General features: G+C 33.9%; 1 protein-coding gene across 4 annotated transcripts in view; it reads left to right on the forward strand.

Moving 5' to 3' along the window:
* Nucleotides 1-16,077, forward strand: part of PsGEF (Protostome-specific GEF) — an 85,224-nt gene that overhangs the window by 58,947 nt on the left and 10,200 nt on the right. For all 4 annotated transcript variants that reach the window (XM_087409282.1, XM_087409284.1, XM_087409283.1 and 1 more), the window contains 5 exons: nt 4,145-4,393; nt 4,742-5,364; nt 6,469-7,229; nt 12,266-12,506; nt 15,282-15,336. In XM_087409282.1, the coding sequence (XP_087265408.1) occupies nt 4,145-4,393; nt 4,742-5,364; nt 6,469-7,229; nt 12,266-12,506; nt 15,282-15,336 (1,929 nt within the window). The remainder of the gene's footprint in view (nt 1-4,144; nt 4,394-4,741; nt 5,365-6,468; nt 7,230-12,265; nt 12,507-15,281; nt 15,337-16,077) is intronic.

Raw genomic sequence — 16,077 nt, forward strand, 5'->3', positions numbered from 1 at the left:
AATAAAAAGGTATACTTTTATAAAAATTTATAATTTTTTTCTAGTCAAGACCATAATTTATAACATTACTGTTTTTGTATTCTACTCATGAAATAAAATGACATACATATATACGTGCAAAACCTTTCATTCAAATGTACGAACAGTAAAATGCTAGGTATACAATTTAGTGTACTATAATATATCGTATAGAAAACCGGAAACAGACGGAAACATTGTCTTATCACAGGTGCAGGTTGACCATCGTACCTCATTTTTTTCGAACTAGTGTCTAATTATACAGACAAATACCTTTCGTCGCTTATATTATACTTGTACTTACTCATTCAAGAGGAAGTCGTCACCGACGAACATTCTGAAGGTTTTAGATATTCCGCATGTCATTTTACCTAGCATGACTCGTCACTTACGAATGTTGAAAGAGAAACTATGTACTGCTTAAAAAACCTTCAGAAATTCATTATAAAATGATTTTGTTTCAATAAAAAGATTCTTTTAATTCAGAGAAGAAAAAATTAGAATCCCTTCTTTTAATCAAAATTTAAGTATAATACAATATAATTTCATAAATCCAATAAAACAATTTTTTACGTAACGGCAAGTTATGATTGTTTAATTCTGTATTGAATTAAACTAATTAAAGAATATATTTTTTTAATGGTCATAAGTATTTTTTTTTAAGGAATACAATAAAATAATACTATTCTATATATAGTGAATAATAAAACTAAATGCACATTAGATTTATAATATAAATGCATTAAGTTAAATGTCAAAATTTCTAAGTTATAACGGATATTTCTGTATTCTTTTGTACGAAAGATTTCATCCTGATGACACGTGCGCTTAGCGAGGTTTCCGAAGAAATACGTTGAGGAAATCCTCCTCATAGATGTCAGATAATCATCGTCTTTGCCACGTATCGACATCGGGGTTCCACCTAGCACTGGGTTGAACGATACCAGATGGGACCCACTGTGCGTTTCACCACCATATGGGCAGGTGCCAAGACCGTTTTTACATGCGCGTAGGCCGGTAGAAATGTTAGTGGTACTGTCGCGACAGACATTCGTATACACGCGTAGATACACGAGAGGCACGCACACGCGAGCGCACGCGAAAAAGTGCAGGACAGGAGAGAACGCGCGCGCAGCATGGCAACAGCCTGTATGCAAATGAATGCATTTTTATACCTAGCTAGTACAATGCGCCGCACCCCCCCCTCGGCGAACCGTTAAAAGTGAAAACCTGCTGCTGCTACTGCTAGTGCTGCTGCCACCGTTTTTTACGCGCTGCCCTGGACGTGATTCCGACCGCGTGACTTTTCAGGAAGTTTCCTTCAGGGTCAAGATCAAACTCGAGATCAGGATCTCCTAAATATACATTCACCTTCTTTTCGTCTTAAATGGAAATTTAATCTAGAATTTATAATGAAAGGAGCAATATTAAATAACTGAAAATATTTATAATAGAGAGAAAGATATATGTATATACATATATACAGTGAAAGCAAAAAGTATTTGTACAAGAAAATTTGTTATAAAAAAAAGCCTTATTTGTAGAACATAAACAAACGAGCTTCGCATGTATTCCTGATTTTAGAAGCTAAATTTTTCGTCTGTGAACTTTTTGAGCATTCAAATAATACAATTTTTAATTTTCGCTTATTTTTCAGATGATATATTTTATATATGTAATTAATACACATCTTTTTGGTAAATATAATTTTAAGAAACATATAGTCTATTTTATTCTTTATGAATAAATTGTTAATTATCCAACAAGAAATGGTCATCAATTAAACATCGAATCGACGTCAAATTGATGTTGAAATCATCATATTTATATTGATTCGACATCAATTCGATGACTCATTGGATAATATTTACTTTTTAAAAATAAAGTTTTTAAAAAATATTTTCTTTGTACGAATACTTTTTGCACTCACTGTGTATATATTAGGTGTTGGAATTAATTCGTAGCGTTTTATAAGTGATGGGAAGTACTTTCATTAATGTATTTTTTAATGCTCATGTGAAATAAATAACATTCTTTCATTAAAAACGCTACGAATTAATTCCAACACCTAATATATATATATATATATATATATATATATATATATATATAACAACTAACAATAATATATCCAAACAGAACAACAGTCACGATAACATCAAAATGACATTAAAAAAAATCAGAAATAATTACTTTTAATGATTATTTTGGAGACCTTTCGATATCATTTTGATATCATAATGACTTGTTATTCTGCTTGGGCAATAGCATAATTTTCTGCTCAACAATATGATTGTAATGTAACACATATGTATTACATTACAGTTATTATATTGTTACGGTTATATTATTGAGTAGGAAATTATAACTAATGGTTATATTGTTATTAATAGATGTTTGCTGGAAAATTATGAAATGAAAACATTTATACATTTATTGTAAATATGGCATACACAACCTAATTCGATTATTTCTAACTTTCATAAAAATAAACATATGGTATTGTAAAGATTTTTTTTCAATGGAAATACAAGACATTAAGAAATATAATGAGATATTAAAAATATATATACTCGTATCTTTATTAATAAAAAAGCAAATGTATGTAATAAAAAATCATCAATAAAAATCACAATATCAGTATCATTAATAAAAAATCACAAGCAATGGAAAAAGGATTAAAGAAGCATTGACAAAAGAAAACTTGGTACCCCAGGAAGGCATTGAAAGATTAATATTATTACAAAGACTCGAGAGTAAATGAATTTAAGTGTTCACGAAAATATTGACTATTTTCAATCTCGAATAACCAAGTTATGCGAATACCATGTTCAAAAGAAAAATTTTGATTCAACTCGGCCGTGATGAACCAGCGCTCATGCGAGCTAATTGGATCAGCAATTTTGCAAGTCAGCGGCTATATGCGCAGCAGCAACAACCACAGAGCCCAAACGAAACAATAATTCGGCCTGTACGCTCGACTATGTCCTTTTTTCCTCAACCGTTATTACACTCGATTCTTCTCGCTTACGATATTACGCTCTGGAGAACGAAAGAGAAAAAGGGCGCCATAATATATATTGGTATTCAGTTTAGGAGCCGTTTAAGGGATCGTTAAGCATGGTGTCTAGGCAAGTGCTAACTGATGAAACCGTCTTTCAGGTGTATGGCGTCTTTCACCTGTTTCGCTATTTCCCGTATGTCGTGACAGGTGCATGTCACTATCTCTCTTTCTTTCTCTCGATTTCGTCGCGAGGTTTCCTGTCGCGTTTTGTGTGTCGTATACACATTTCTCCCTACATAATTAGACACAAGCGATCACCTCGCTTTTGGCCGGAAGACCGATAGGCGTACCTGACGAAATGTCGACCTTATCGAGACTTAGTAAAACCCAACGACTTTCCCATTCATGTATTCCCATACATTTCACATACGCCGTACGCGTGCGTCATGGATTAATGACAGCTCAGCCCAGCCCTTGGACTTCCTTTGTACGAAGGAAATAGTTAGATTGGATGTGAAGGACTCTTTAATGAAATGTTATTACAGTGAACACACAGGGGAAAGTGATGTGTTGAGGTGAAAATAATCGCTTCGTGACTTTGTGGTTTCCGGAACACTTGACATATATATTAGAGAATTAAAGGGTTGGCAATTCACACATAAAAAGAACAGCCTAGAAAATTAATTATGCTTAACGTTGAGAAAATTCTCAGTCTCTTATTATCTAAATTATTCTCTTTTATGTATCGGATAGGATATACACATATCAATGATTTTTAAGTTTCTTGAGAAAATCTTTTTTTCCACAGAGAAGGAACGATTTTGTTGAAATATTAAAATATTAAAAAATTTAACTAAATACATATCTCAAAATAATTTTGTTGGACCATGAAAATATTTATGTAGAAAACTTAAACATGATGAGCAATATTACAAAAAGTTTTATATTTAATATTCTAACAATTAACTTGAATATCTTACATAATTATTTTGGTAATTCATAGGTTCAACAAAATTATTTGCAGATGTATCTAGTTAAATTTTTAAATATTTCAATAAAATCGTGTATCAATAATCTCTCCAATTATTTTTAAAATTGTCCATTATCTTTCTTCTTGTTTAGCATTCAGAGATGCTGAAGTGGACGGTTTCGAGATCGTTGTCGACAACCAGTTCGACACCTCACGGTCCGCCCACTTTGAACAAGCCTCCTCGCCGACCTTTCCGAGACTTATCTAACACACCGCCGACTTCTGCTAGCTGCCGAACAAGACAGGTATCTACTCAGAATGTGTCGAACACATCCAGAACAACGCCGGCTCGAAGGAGAAGATGTAGGAGTAGTGGAACTGACTTGAGGACATATTTTCAGGTAATAGTAAACTCACTTTTTTTCTCAGTATAATAATAAATAAAATAGTAATGTAGTTAGCAGTATCTCATATAGTTAAACAACAGTGTATTGTATATAACAATATTTTTTTAACCCGATTAGATCCAAAATAGCAACTTTCAAATGATGTTACAGCAAAATTCATTAATTTTTTATTATTATACTTATAGCGACTTTTGATGAATATTTTATTAACTATAAAATATCACAGTTTTCAGCCAATTTGACTGAAATTATTTTTCTCGTATGATTAGTGATTCTTCTAATCTCCTCTAGCGTTTCTTTTTTTTTTTTATTAAAAGATATATTGCTCAATGTATTTTACAGGCAACAAAGCCACATCTAAGGTCAAATAAACGCCAATCTATGTCACAAGCAGGGGAAAATTCCCCAGTGTCCGAGAGCTTTTATCAAAGCACGCCAAGAGTAGATACTGACATTGGACCGCTCACATATTATCCACCTGGTAGCAAGTGCTCCACCGCCTTGACTCTACCGACAGACCCCGCACTCTTCATGAACAGTTGCACTAAGAATTTTCAGAGCGACAACGAACTACCGCAAAATGTTGTCAATGAGGCACGAGCGAATCTGCAGTCGCATGTTTCCGACTTTTTCCAGCAGATCTCGATGGCGACCAGCCCTGAAGACGTGATGGAGGCGGGTTCGATGCCCTTGGGGACGAAGACTAAAGTCTATTCCCAAAACGTCGAGCAAAAGACGCGGCTTATAAGAACGCCGTATTTACCAAAGTTAGCAAAGATAACCAAGATTCATGCTCGATGCCGGACACCGTATCACACTAAACTTGCTCAAGCAATCAGTCCCTTTAAAACGAAGGCAGCTCAGGGACAGACGCCGCTCGTTGGAAAGTTGTCTAGTCTCACCATAGATCAAGACTTACCGAAGTATGAGAATATGGACAACATAGTTACGGAGGTGCTTCACAGGTAAGATAATAATAAAAAAGTAATTGAATAAAGTGATGATTATAAACTGCAACGGATATGAGTAGTGCGGCGAAAAATCTGTAGCTATTGGAAGAACTTTGTTAAAAATATCGAAATATAATATATTGGGTTGGGGAGAAAGTTTCTTCATATTTTTTTAGTTCAAAATTGTATATACAATATCTTCGTCAAAAATTAATGAAATTTAAATTTAACCCTAGCTCTACACATTTTTTTTTTACACGCTTGATATACATACTAGAGTCTCTGGGACTCCATCCATATTTTTGTTACCGTAACTTCCGTAAAAATGAATATATTTTAATTAATTTTTTTTTCAATCAATGGAGAATTGATTAAGAAACAAGCCCATAATGTGTAAAAGTAGATAGAATTAAAAAATTTCGAAATATATAAGTTCAAAGAAAAAGAAAAATTTAGAAATGTGAAAAAAATCTTAATTTAGAAAGTTGCGCCGGGTTAAAAAAGATTTTAAAGTTTGAAATCTCTACTTTCGAAAGGTCACTATATTTGTTAAGTTTCTGTGAGTTTGATAATTTTTACATATAAAAAATTACGAGTTGAAAAAGATGAAAAAATTTCTTTTCACTTAGTTAAGAAAAAGAACATTCTGACTTTGATTGCTCATAACTCCGATAAAAATCATACCACAATTAAAAAAACAGATTCTTAAAACTGAAACTTCATTCCAGCGAATGATATAATTGTAATGAAAATTTCGCAACAAATGAAAAACTTTTGCATAAAAATAAATGAAAAAACTTTCTTCCCAACCTAATATTATAATTTCGCAAAATAAGATTTTAAACTCCTTTTGGTTCATCGTATATTACTGTAAATCTCATTCATTTTTACTACTCAAACAGAGAATAATAAACATGAGTTAATTCTTGACTGCTATATTTTATATAATGCCTTGAGCGAATCAATATTGTGCTTTCGTAAAATAATTACGATGTTGAAATTTAAAAAATTGTATATGAAATTGTACATGAAATTGTGTATAAAGGTAATAAGAGAATAAATTTATTATGACACAAATCTTCCAAATAAAAAAATCATTAACTCACGATATGTGTGCAGAGAACAAGAAGTCAATTTTGGAAGCAAAACCGTAGCGGAAATTCTTCTGGGTGACGCCGAGGAAAGACACAAAGTTCTGGAGGCGTCGTGCGAAAAACGGCCGGAATCGAAAATGACGGATCATACTTATGAGACTATCGCGGAGGTAATAGAGGAAGAATCGCCGGCACGTAACGACAGCTCCATATCGTCGGTCAGTCAACTCCTGGAGGACCCTTCACCGGTGTCCTGGGCTTTCACGTCGCCTCTGAATGACCTCGATGGTGAGTTCACGTTGAAGAGGCAACGTGGCATTCGCCGGAAACGTCCGCGAAAGGACGGCGATAAAGTGGTGGACGGCAAACGAGCCAAGAGGACATGTAGTCCTTCGACGAAGGAGAATCAGGTCACGCTAGTCGAAGCCATCAATCCAAATGTAAAGAAGCTCGCATTGGAGACAGATCTGGATTCGACCTTGGACGAGAAGCATGTGCCGGCCATGAAAATGTCCTTCTACGGTGTTGAAGATCGTAAGGAGGACGATATTAGCAGGAAGACCAATTCCTGGGACCTTGACAGTCCCAAGTCGTCAATGATGGATGATCTGCATAGCTCGAAATCATTCGTCACTTCTGTGTCGACAACTCCGGAAGTCCCTTTGGTTGCAACTGTCAGAAGATGTTTGAAGTTCAGTCCCGAGGGCGAGCTGCCAACAAGATCTAATTGTCGCGGATCGATCGAAATCGAGTGTTCTCTTGTGGCGGAGCATATACACGTTCGAGGTGAATTCACATTTATATTTTATATGGATATTGTGATTAATTCGGAAATAGTCACCTGGAATATTTTTATAATTAAATTTATATCCATAAAGTATTTAAATACTAATAAATCAGAAAATCAATTAGTAATATCCATTAGTTGTCAGATTTTAATTGGAGTGTAAGAAATACAGGTAATCGTTTACATAAGAAAAAATCAGATAATTATTCCCGGATTAATGGAGAAGAAAATGCAAATATGTTTCAATCAAATTTAAAAGACACGTTTAAATTAAAATATTGTGAATATATAATATCTATTAATATCTCTGGATAATGGGGCATAAATTTCATTAATACTAAATTGATATTAAAGAATAATGCAAAAAAGGTAATAATTTTGCACAATGTTTACCTAAAAATGATTAAAAAGATACTACTGCTGTGCAATTTTTGCTACAACTATTAAACACTATTAACTTTCTAAAGATAAAATTTCCTGCTTCTTTCTAACAATAAGAGAAATATTCCTTATTTTCCAATTATGTCTAGTCATGGGGTAGCTTGCCACCCTTGCACACCCCTGAAATTTCGCTGCCACGAGACATGCGCCAGTTGTGTGTCGTGAGAGGAGGTGCTTCGAGGGCGCTCGGCACCCCTGCACTCGGCATAATACTGTGCCAGTAACCCACAGACCCTCCCGGCGACTCAATTCCGGTTAGTAAGCCCATCGACATTGATCACCGTTGCGTTGTCTTTAAACAGTCGCGATCCTTTCTCATTCTCAACGACGAGATTCATCCATCGATTCGCTCTGCTAACCGTTCTTTCCATACTTGGAGCGAGATGCGTCGCATTCGGTCGATGCGCCGCTTGCTGACGCGTCTAGTGATCGTTTCGTAGAATCGGTTAATCATTCTCGATTGCGGTTGTTCCTCGTGACATCACAGCTCCTTCGTCATCTTTCGTCATTCAGAAATCTCCGTTTAATTTTTATATACAGGGGTGAGTTGAGAAACGAAAAAAAAAATCAGTGCACAACGACACAATTTATCCTGGAAATCTCATTCGTACTACTTATGCTGTGATACTTTTCGGTGTAAACATTTCCTCTACGGATATATATTTATTTTAGCGAAGGAAATATATCTACATCAGAAAAGAGAATTATTTGCAGCAACAAACAGTGATGTGTGTGTGTGTGTGTGTGCGTCATTTCTTTGCAGATTAAACCCACACGTCGGCTTATTAGCGAGACTATTCGTTTGGGATTATTCGAAGCACGATGTCATAGTGCGTGGTAATCGCCGAAAAGTGGATCGCGCGATGCAAATCCTCGGCACGGATGGAGCCAGTGGCGAATGCCGCATCGGCCAGACGGCCTCGGGCGCAAGTAGTGAGTGCCGCGGTACAGTCGGCCGTAAGAGCGAGCCTGGAGCGTAGATTCTCCGGGATTCCTTCTGTCCGCAGTACCGTCGCACAATGCAAAATTTGCCACAATGTATATAAATGAACGAACATTTTCCATTCGACTGTATACACGAATATATTTTATTTTATTTATTTTTAGACGGTTTAATTTAATTAAATATTGAAGTCTAATGTTAATATACTGAAAGATTTTAAAGTCAATTTGTATGTATTTACATGGCAAACCTACTACAAAATAAATGTAAGTAATTAAAGCAGTTTCAACGTTCTAAAGTAATAGAATGACGCAATTTAATTATTTCTATATATTATTTGGATGCGTCAAAGTAAAAATTAACACTAACAAAGACGGAATTGTCTTTTTATCTAATAAACTAATACACTCTATATGTGTGTATAATATTAAAATTTTTTGTTCTTTTAATGATCTCGAAATTATGAAACAATTACACGATAATTATTAGTATGCAAAGCTAGATGTTATATTTGTATTTATAATTAAATGAGAAGCACTTTCACTGTTTTAAATCGGACCAATCATGCATTGTGAAAATTACTTTCGTCACTGGCTTCTAAAACACTGTCGTAAATTATCATGGAAAGTGATAAGAATTGTAAATATTAAATAATTGCGAAATAGTGTAATTACGGCAAATTAAAGTGATTACATGTCCAAATTAAATGTAGTGGAACTTATGATAATAAGCAAAAGAAACTAACAAAATATGCTCTGTGTATTGCACTTTACCGCATATGTTAAGTGCTACACATATATCAATCTTGACAACTTCTTGGTCTTTCTAAATGCCCCAATTTAAGGAAAACATAGCTATATAAAAGTTATAGCTATTATATGGCTGTTTTTGCCATAATCAAAAACCAGACAATTGTTCCATTGTAAACTATGACTTTGATTATTGACAATGAAAATGTCAACTGTAAAGAGATTTGATTATTCCGATATGATTGCATATTCACTTTCTTATTCATTAAGTTTCCGTCTTCGTAGTTCCATTCTATCATCGATAAAACCTAGATGGGTAAATGGAATGCGAAGGTGAAATAAAAATGAAATAGGGCAAAGGTCGTAACAGCCTACTGATTCTTTCATTACATTATTAGACAGTCCTTCCCTAGCATGCGAATATAAATTAAAAGAACGTCTAAAAGATACCAAGGTGACTACAACTGTAAAATGTCCAATCCCGCATGCTTATTTCGTTAGTTATTATAAAAAACATTCGTTAGTTGTTAACCCGGGAGTTTTGCCGTACACTTCCATTTTCTATTTACATTTTTCAATTTATTGGCGCTATTATATTTTTACCTTTACGTAAATATTTGTTAATGTTTTTTCGTATAGTATGCGAAAATAGATGACGTAAACATGCTTATATCTACATATAATTTGATATGTTTATAATTTGATATGTCGGTCTAAAAGACCGTAGCGCGCGCACTTACGTTAGTGTTTATTATCTCCACTAGTTTCCGCCATTATTATATTTTTATAAATAAAAAATAAAATTATTATAATTTTCTTATTACTTCGTTACATATCAATAATTTTAACAAATAAAAAAAAAAGATAAAATTAAAATAAACATATATCATAAAATACATTTCCAGTAATTATTACGTTCCTTTGTTTTTAATTTACTTTCGAATGGTTATTATATTTTTTGAATTTATGTGAGTTTTGTAATTTTTATATATAAAAAAATACAAAAATTTCTTTTCATTTTGCAGATCTGTAGCGTGTACAAAAAAATTTAAGCAAATTTTCGACATAAAAGCTCGAAGCTTTCCCTGTAAAATCATTTTTTGAAAATGTTCCTGATTTTTTGTTCCTGAGTTACTCGCAGATTAAGTGGAAAAAGAACATTCTAACTTTATTAATCGTAACTCCATTAAAAATCATCGTAATTGCAATTAAAAATAAAGATTCTTAAAGCTGAAATATTGCTCTATCAAATGGTGTAATTGCCAATTTTCTAAAAATAGAATTATAAAAAAGTTTTTTTACCATCTTGTAAAGGGATTTCTCTCTTTACTTCCTAACTCAATATAAGCTTATTACTTTTTATAATCTTTACACACAGTTCTATTTTATTCATATATCACTGATATGCAGTGAAACTCTTTCCAACAAAGTCATGAATCTTTACATGAAGTTATTTTTAGTCCATTTTAAAATAGAATAAAACTTCTAAAACAAATAATACAATATAATAAAGCATATATCAGGGTAAGTTAACTTTTTTTTAAACTAAGTTAAGTTAAAATTAACAACCTTGAAAATTTAATTTAGTTAAGATACTAGTTAATTTATAATGAAATTAATTGAATTAAAAAGTTAAGTTAATAAGAAAAAGTAATTGAAAAGTTAAAAGTTAAATTTGTTTTTATTTTTTTAATTCATGATTCCAGGATTTCAGTCTTACATAAATGGAAATGACACACACACACACACACACACACACACACACACACACACACACACACACACACACACACACATATATACACACTTCATTTAGAAAATACTCTATATTTTATTTACATGTTTTGTTTATATGTACTGTTTAGTATATAAGATTCGACTATGAATACTGGCCTGATATGACTAAAGCTTCAAATATAATACGAGGGAGCGATAGTAATAAGGAATAACAGATTTCAACTTATCAGAAACTAGATACATCGAAATACACGGTTTCTGATAGATTGAAATCTGGGGATCGATTGTGTAACTTGAAATGAGGTGAAAATTACAAAAGTGAGCAAATTCACTAGAATATTTATAATTTCATTGATCAACACCTAGTAAATTTGCTCACTTTTGCAATTTTCACTTCATTTTAAATTATCGCTATTGCTGCGATATTATGTCTGAGACTTAATTTCAAAGAATTAAATAAAAAATTAATAGTTACGGATAAAATGTTACTAAATAAAGTTAAAAAGTTAAGAGTCTAAAATGTAATGTAAACTAAGTTAAGTTAAAATTAATTAACTTTTTAACTTTTTAACTTAACTTTTATCTTTTTAATTTAGCACTACCAACCTGGCATGTATACATATACAGGGTGTATCTGAAATAACGCTCACTAATCATATAGTGCTATTCTTAATAAAAAACTAAGTCAAAAAGTTCTCTACCATTTTTCAATTTTCATAATATTTTTTTTTAGTTACTCGATGATCAAAATGTCTAAAATTGATGTATAAGACTTTAAGATATTTTTCAAAATTCTTTAAGAAACATCTTCAAAATATTTCACAAAGAACACTGAAAGATATTTTAAAATTGTCTTATACATCAATTTTATCTGCTTATTCAGCAATATTTAGAAATTAATATCTCGTTAATTATTGTAAAAATTGCAAAATGGTAGAGGATTTTTCGACTTAAAGTTCATTCGAGGAGACACTATTGTATTCTACCCTTGTTTTGCGTCTAATAAACAACGAAGATAGAATGACAGAAATAGCGCTAATAGCGTCTTTCCGAACGCACCATTAGTTTTTCATTAGGACTAGCACTATATGATTAATGGGCGTTATTTACATCCTGTATATATTTTTCAATCTTTTATATTTTCAAAATTTTATAATTCCCGCAGTGATAAGGTGCAAAGACTTGAGGAGAGCATACGAAGGACCAGTGCATGCGTACGTCAAAGCGAGTCTAAAGAACACCAACGGCGAGGGAGTCGTTAAGAGGACCGCAGTTCATCGTGCTACACCAAATCCGGTGTTTCGTGAGACCCTGATACTCCCCTGCCCGGTATACAATAGTCACTGTACCGGTCACAGGCCCACGTCTCTGGACATCGCCGTCTGGCACCGGGATCGTCGTGCGAGGTGAGCATGCTCCGCGGAAATGAGAGAGAAAGAAAAAGAGAAAGGGGGGAGGGGGAGGGGAGTTACGATACCTACGGTGCAAGAAAATACTGACGCAGATTAAGTTCGTAAATCTCGCAAAGCCGCGGCGAACGCGCTAAAGTTTTATGCGAATCTGACGTCTCGTTTCCTGGAGATTTATTTATTAACACAAGTGCCTCGCGGCTTTGTTACGCGAAGATTAATTATGACTTTCTCAGAAAATCCATATGTGAAGAGTCGCGTAGCGTGTTTAACGCATGATTAATTAAACAGCTACCCAAAGGGATTGAAAAAATTAGAATAATAGTCTGATCTACTTTTCTTTTTAAATAATTCGAGAAAATAAATTTGGAGATTTGGAGAAAATTAAAAATTAATTACGAAATTAAATCGACATGAATTTTTTCCTAAGTTCTCTTAAAGAAATAAATTAGATCTATTTTTCTATGTAGATTATGTCATTATAATTATTATTTTCTAATAAATCTTTAATTTTACAAGATTTTACATGCAAAGCTTTAATTATGTAAAGATAAATGTTTTTTAAATATTTTTGCACAATATGATTTCCTTGAGAGAAAGAGCGAAGAATAACAACAAATTCAGCAAATTCTGGAACATGTTTGTGGTTGGAAAACAGGTTGTCGCGATAAGGCTCGAGCTGTTTCACTTGTAATAGTCAGAGCGAGGGGGATAGAAACGAGGAAATTAACCTCGGTCGGCGAATCAGCCACGATTTAATTGGTCCCGATAAAGCTTCGTAAACTATACGTCGTTAACTTACGAAGCTTAACAAGCACGTGATGCCTCGTACCGTGTACGAGATAGTAATCTCTCGAGGTAGTACAGCGTGGGAAAATCTCATGAAATTCGTAAAGCGAGCACGAACCGCACGAGAGCTAGAGTATAGTCCGTGGAATTTATGTTATTGGAGCAACGAATTTATCTCTCTCATACCTCCTATCTTTTCTCCTGCGTCTGTATAAATCCACTTATTTACTTATATCCATTACGTCGCGTACAGACTTGTAACAGAACGCTGTCGCGAACGTCGTTGCGAACAAAATGTGTGCAATGTGAGATATCTCGAACGCTGCTGCGAACATCACCGCGTAACATCGGATCGATCGGCTGAGAGTCGGTTTTTCACCGCCACATCAAAGAAATGATCGCAACGTTTATGTTTAGCCGCGTACAGACTTGTATCAAGAACGTCGCCGCGAACATCGGGCCCTTCTACCAGGGCCACAAGGAGTCAATTTTAATCTTGGAACAGAGTCGATATCATTATAAAATTCATATGAAATCTCTATATAATTACATATGCAATCACAAGAAATTATTGTATAATATTAAATAAAATCGTATATTTTACCAAATGACGTCGCGTATGCAGTGAAACAAATTATTTATAATCAGATGAAATCATGTAATCTGTGGGAAAATATTTCAGCTAGTAGTTACCCCCTTGAATTTTTCACTATCAAACGAACCAGCAGTATATTGTGATATAATTTATTTATATAGTGTACTTTATTCGGTTAGAGGTGTTGTACAAATGATTATAAATGCGGTCTCGGACTTGGACAAATTTCACAAACTAATAAAAATGGAACAACGTTCGCAATGATGTTCATGACAGTTCGTGGCGGTGCGATTACAATAAAGGTAACGTTGACGCGACGGTTTGCAACGACGTTCTGATACAAGTCTGTACGAGGTTTTAGATGATCGTTTATTGTATTTATTTTTACGTATGCACGTCGATATGGTGTGTTTCGCAAGAAAACGCGTTTCTCCTCATTCAATATTCGATTGACGATTGATCAGTCTCTTTTCTTTCACCGTCTCGGCCTTGGCTTGTTTATTCTTTGGATTGCCCAATCGAAGTCAACCTAATTTTAAGCTTGTTCCGAGAAATTCTTCTATCGGAAAAATGCCGTGCTGACGAAGCTTTGTTTTCGCAAAGACAATACACTCTCCGAACACGAATATGTTATTTGAACCACTTTAGCTTTAATTATAATAGCAATTGCGTAAATATTTATTTAACAACAACGTTTTATAATTAATTAAGCTCTCTTTCATTCTGCAATTGAAATATTTTCGCACAGATTAAAATGTTTCAGGAAAGCACTTGTATTACATAAACACCGAAATTTAAACTTTTTACCTCGATAGTTTTGCATTTTATTAAATTGCTTTAATACAAGATTACTTTAAATGCAAAATTAGCATATCTTATTTAACGTATGTTTAATATCTCTTAAATGTATTATAGATGTAAATTATCGTTGTTAGGTAAAATCTTGTTTATAGTATACTTGATTAAGATTTGAAAGAATTTTAGCAATGCAGAAAATTACGCAATTCCGTACCGCGTGCCTTCTCGGTCGATGGTCCGTTCGAATGTCTAAACTATTGTAATTTCTGAGGGCATTCGAGGGGGGGGGAGGAGAGAGAGAGAGAGAGTTTCCCCTTTTGCGGTAGGAGGGGAATCGATTCCCCAAGATCATGCGCACCACGTCTACCACGTGCATTTCTCACCCCCTTTCTCACCCACCTACGTCTACTGTTCGCATACAGTACGCGAGACATTACGGTGACGTTGTATATACATCACGTTCCTCGCGGATGGACAACACTCGTATACGGCATGTGCATGTATATGCATCTATATGAACGTCCTTACGTATTTTGCGGCCTTTCCAGACAACGGAAATTTATGCGTGTTTCCTTTTCTGCCTGTTTCAGACGTAGCGAGTTGCTGGGTTGCATGACTCTTCCTCTACCTCTGTCCCAGGATAAGGTAAATATCACGAAACTTCGAGTATATATTCGAGATGTTCGATCGAGAGACATCCGCTCTCGATTCGTTTCGCGAGTATACGCCGTCTATCATGGAGTATCTAGACGTCTGCTAAAGTTTGCCGATGCATTAATTCTTAGTGTCCTCGAAAAGTTTCTTACTATAAATTAATAAAAAGTTCGCGTTTCTCTCCCTGGAGAATAAGGATAAGTATATCGAAACGTTAAGTATTCACTCGAAAGATTCTCGATTGAGACGTCTGCTGCCGATTTATTCCAAGTATATTGCACCACCGGATGCGACTAGACGTCTACTAAAGTTTGCTACTATATTAACCCTTGAATATAGTAATGGCGTCTAGAAAGTTTTTTTTGCTATAAATCATTGAAACCTCACAAAGGAAAAGTAAGTATGAGAAACTTGGATTATTTACGATGCTCGATTGAAATGGTTCTTAGCGTTTTGATTATTATTATAGTAATTCTCAAAAAAGTATAGATACAGTATAGATACAAATATTGTACAAATATAATACATATTTTATGCAATAATAAAATAATAAAAAAATTTATAGACAGACAGAATTTGAAAAATTATTATAATTTTTCTCATTTCATAATATAAAAGTCGTAATCTGATCTTTCTATCTTGGATGTGAAGTACAATGGCTGTTACATACATATATTAATAATTCAAAATGTTTTTTCATGTTAAATGGATTATTCACTACGAACACAGTCA

The sequence above is a fragment of the Acromyrmex echinatior genome, chromosome 9, assembly GCF_024713525.1.
Source record: "Acromyrmex echinatior isolate Ae372 chromosome 9, ASM2471352v2, whole genome shotgun sequence".
NCBI classification, from domain to species: Eukaryota; Metazoa; Arthropoda; class Insecta; order Hymenoptera; family Formicidae; genus Acromyrmex; species Acromyrmex echinatior.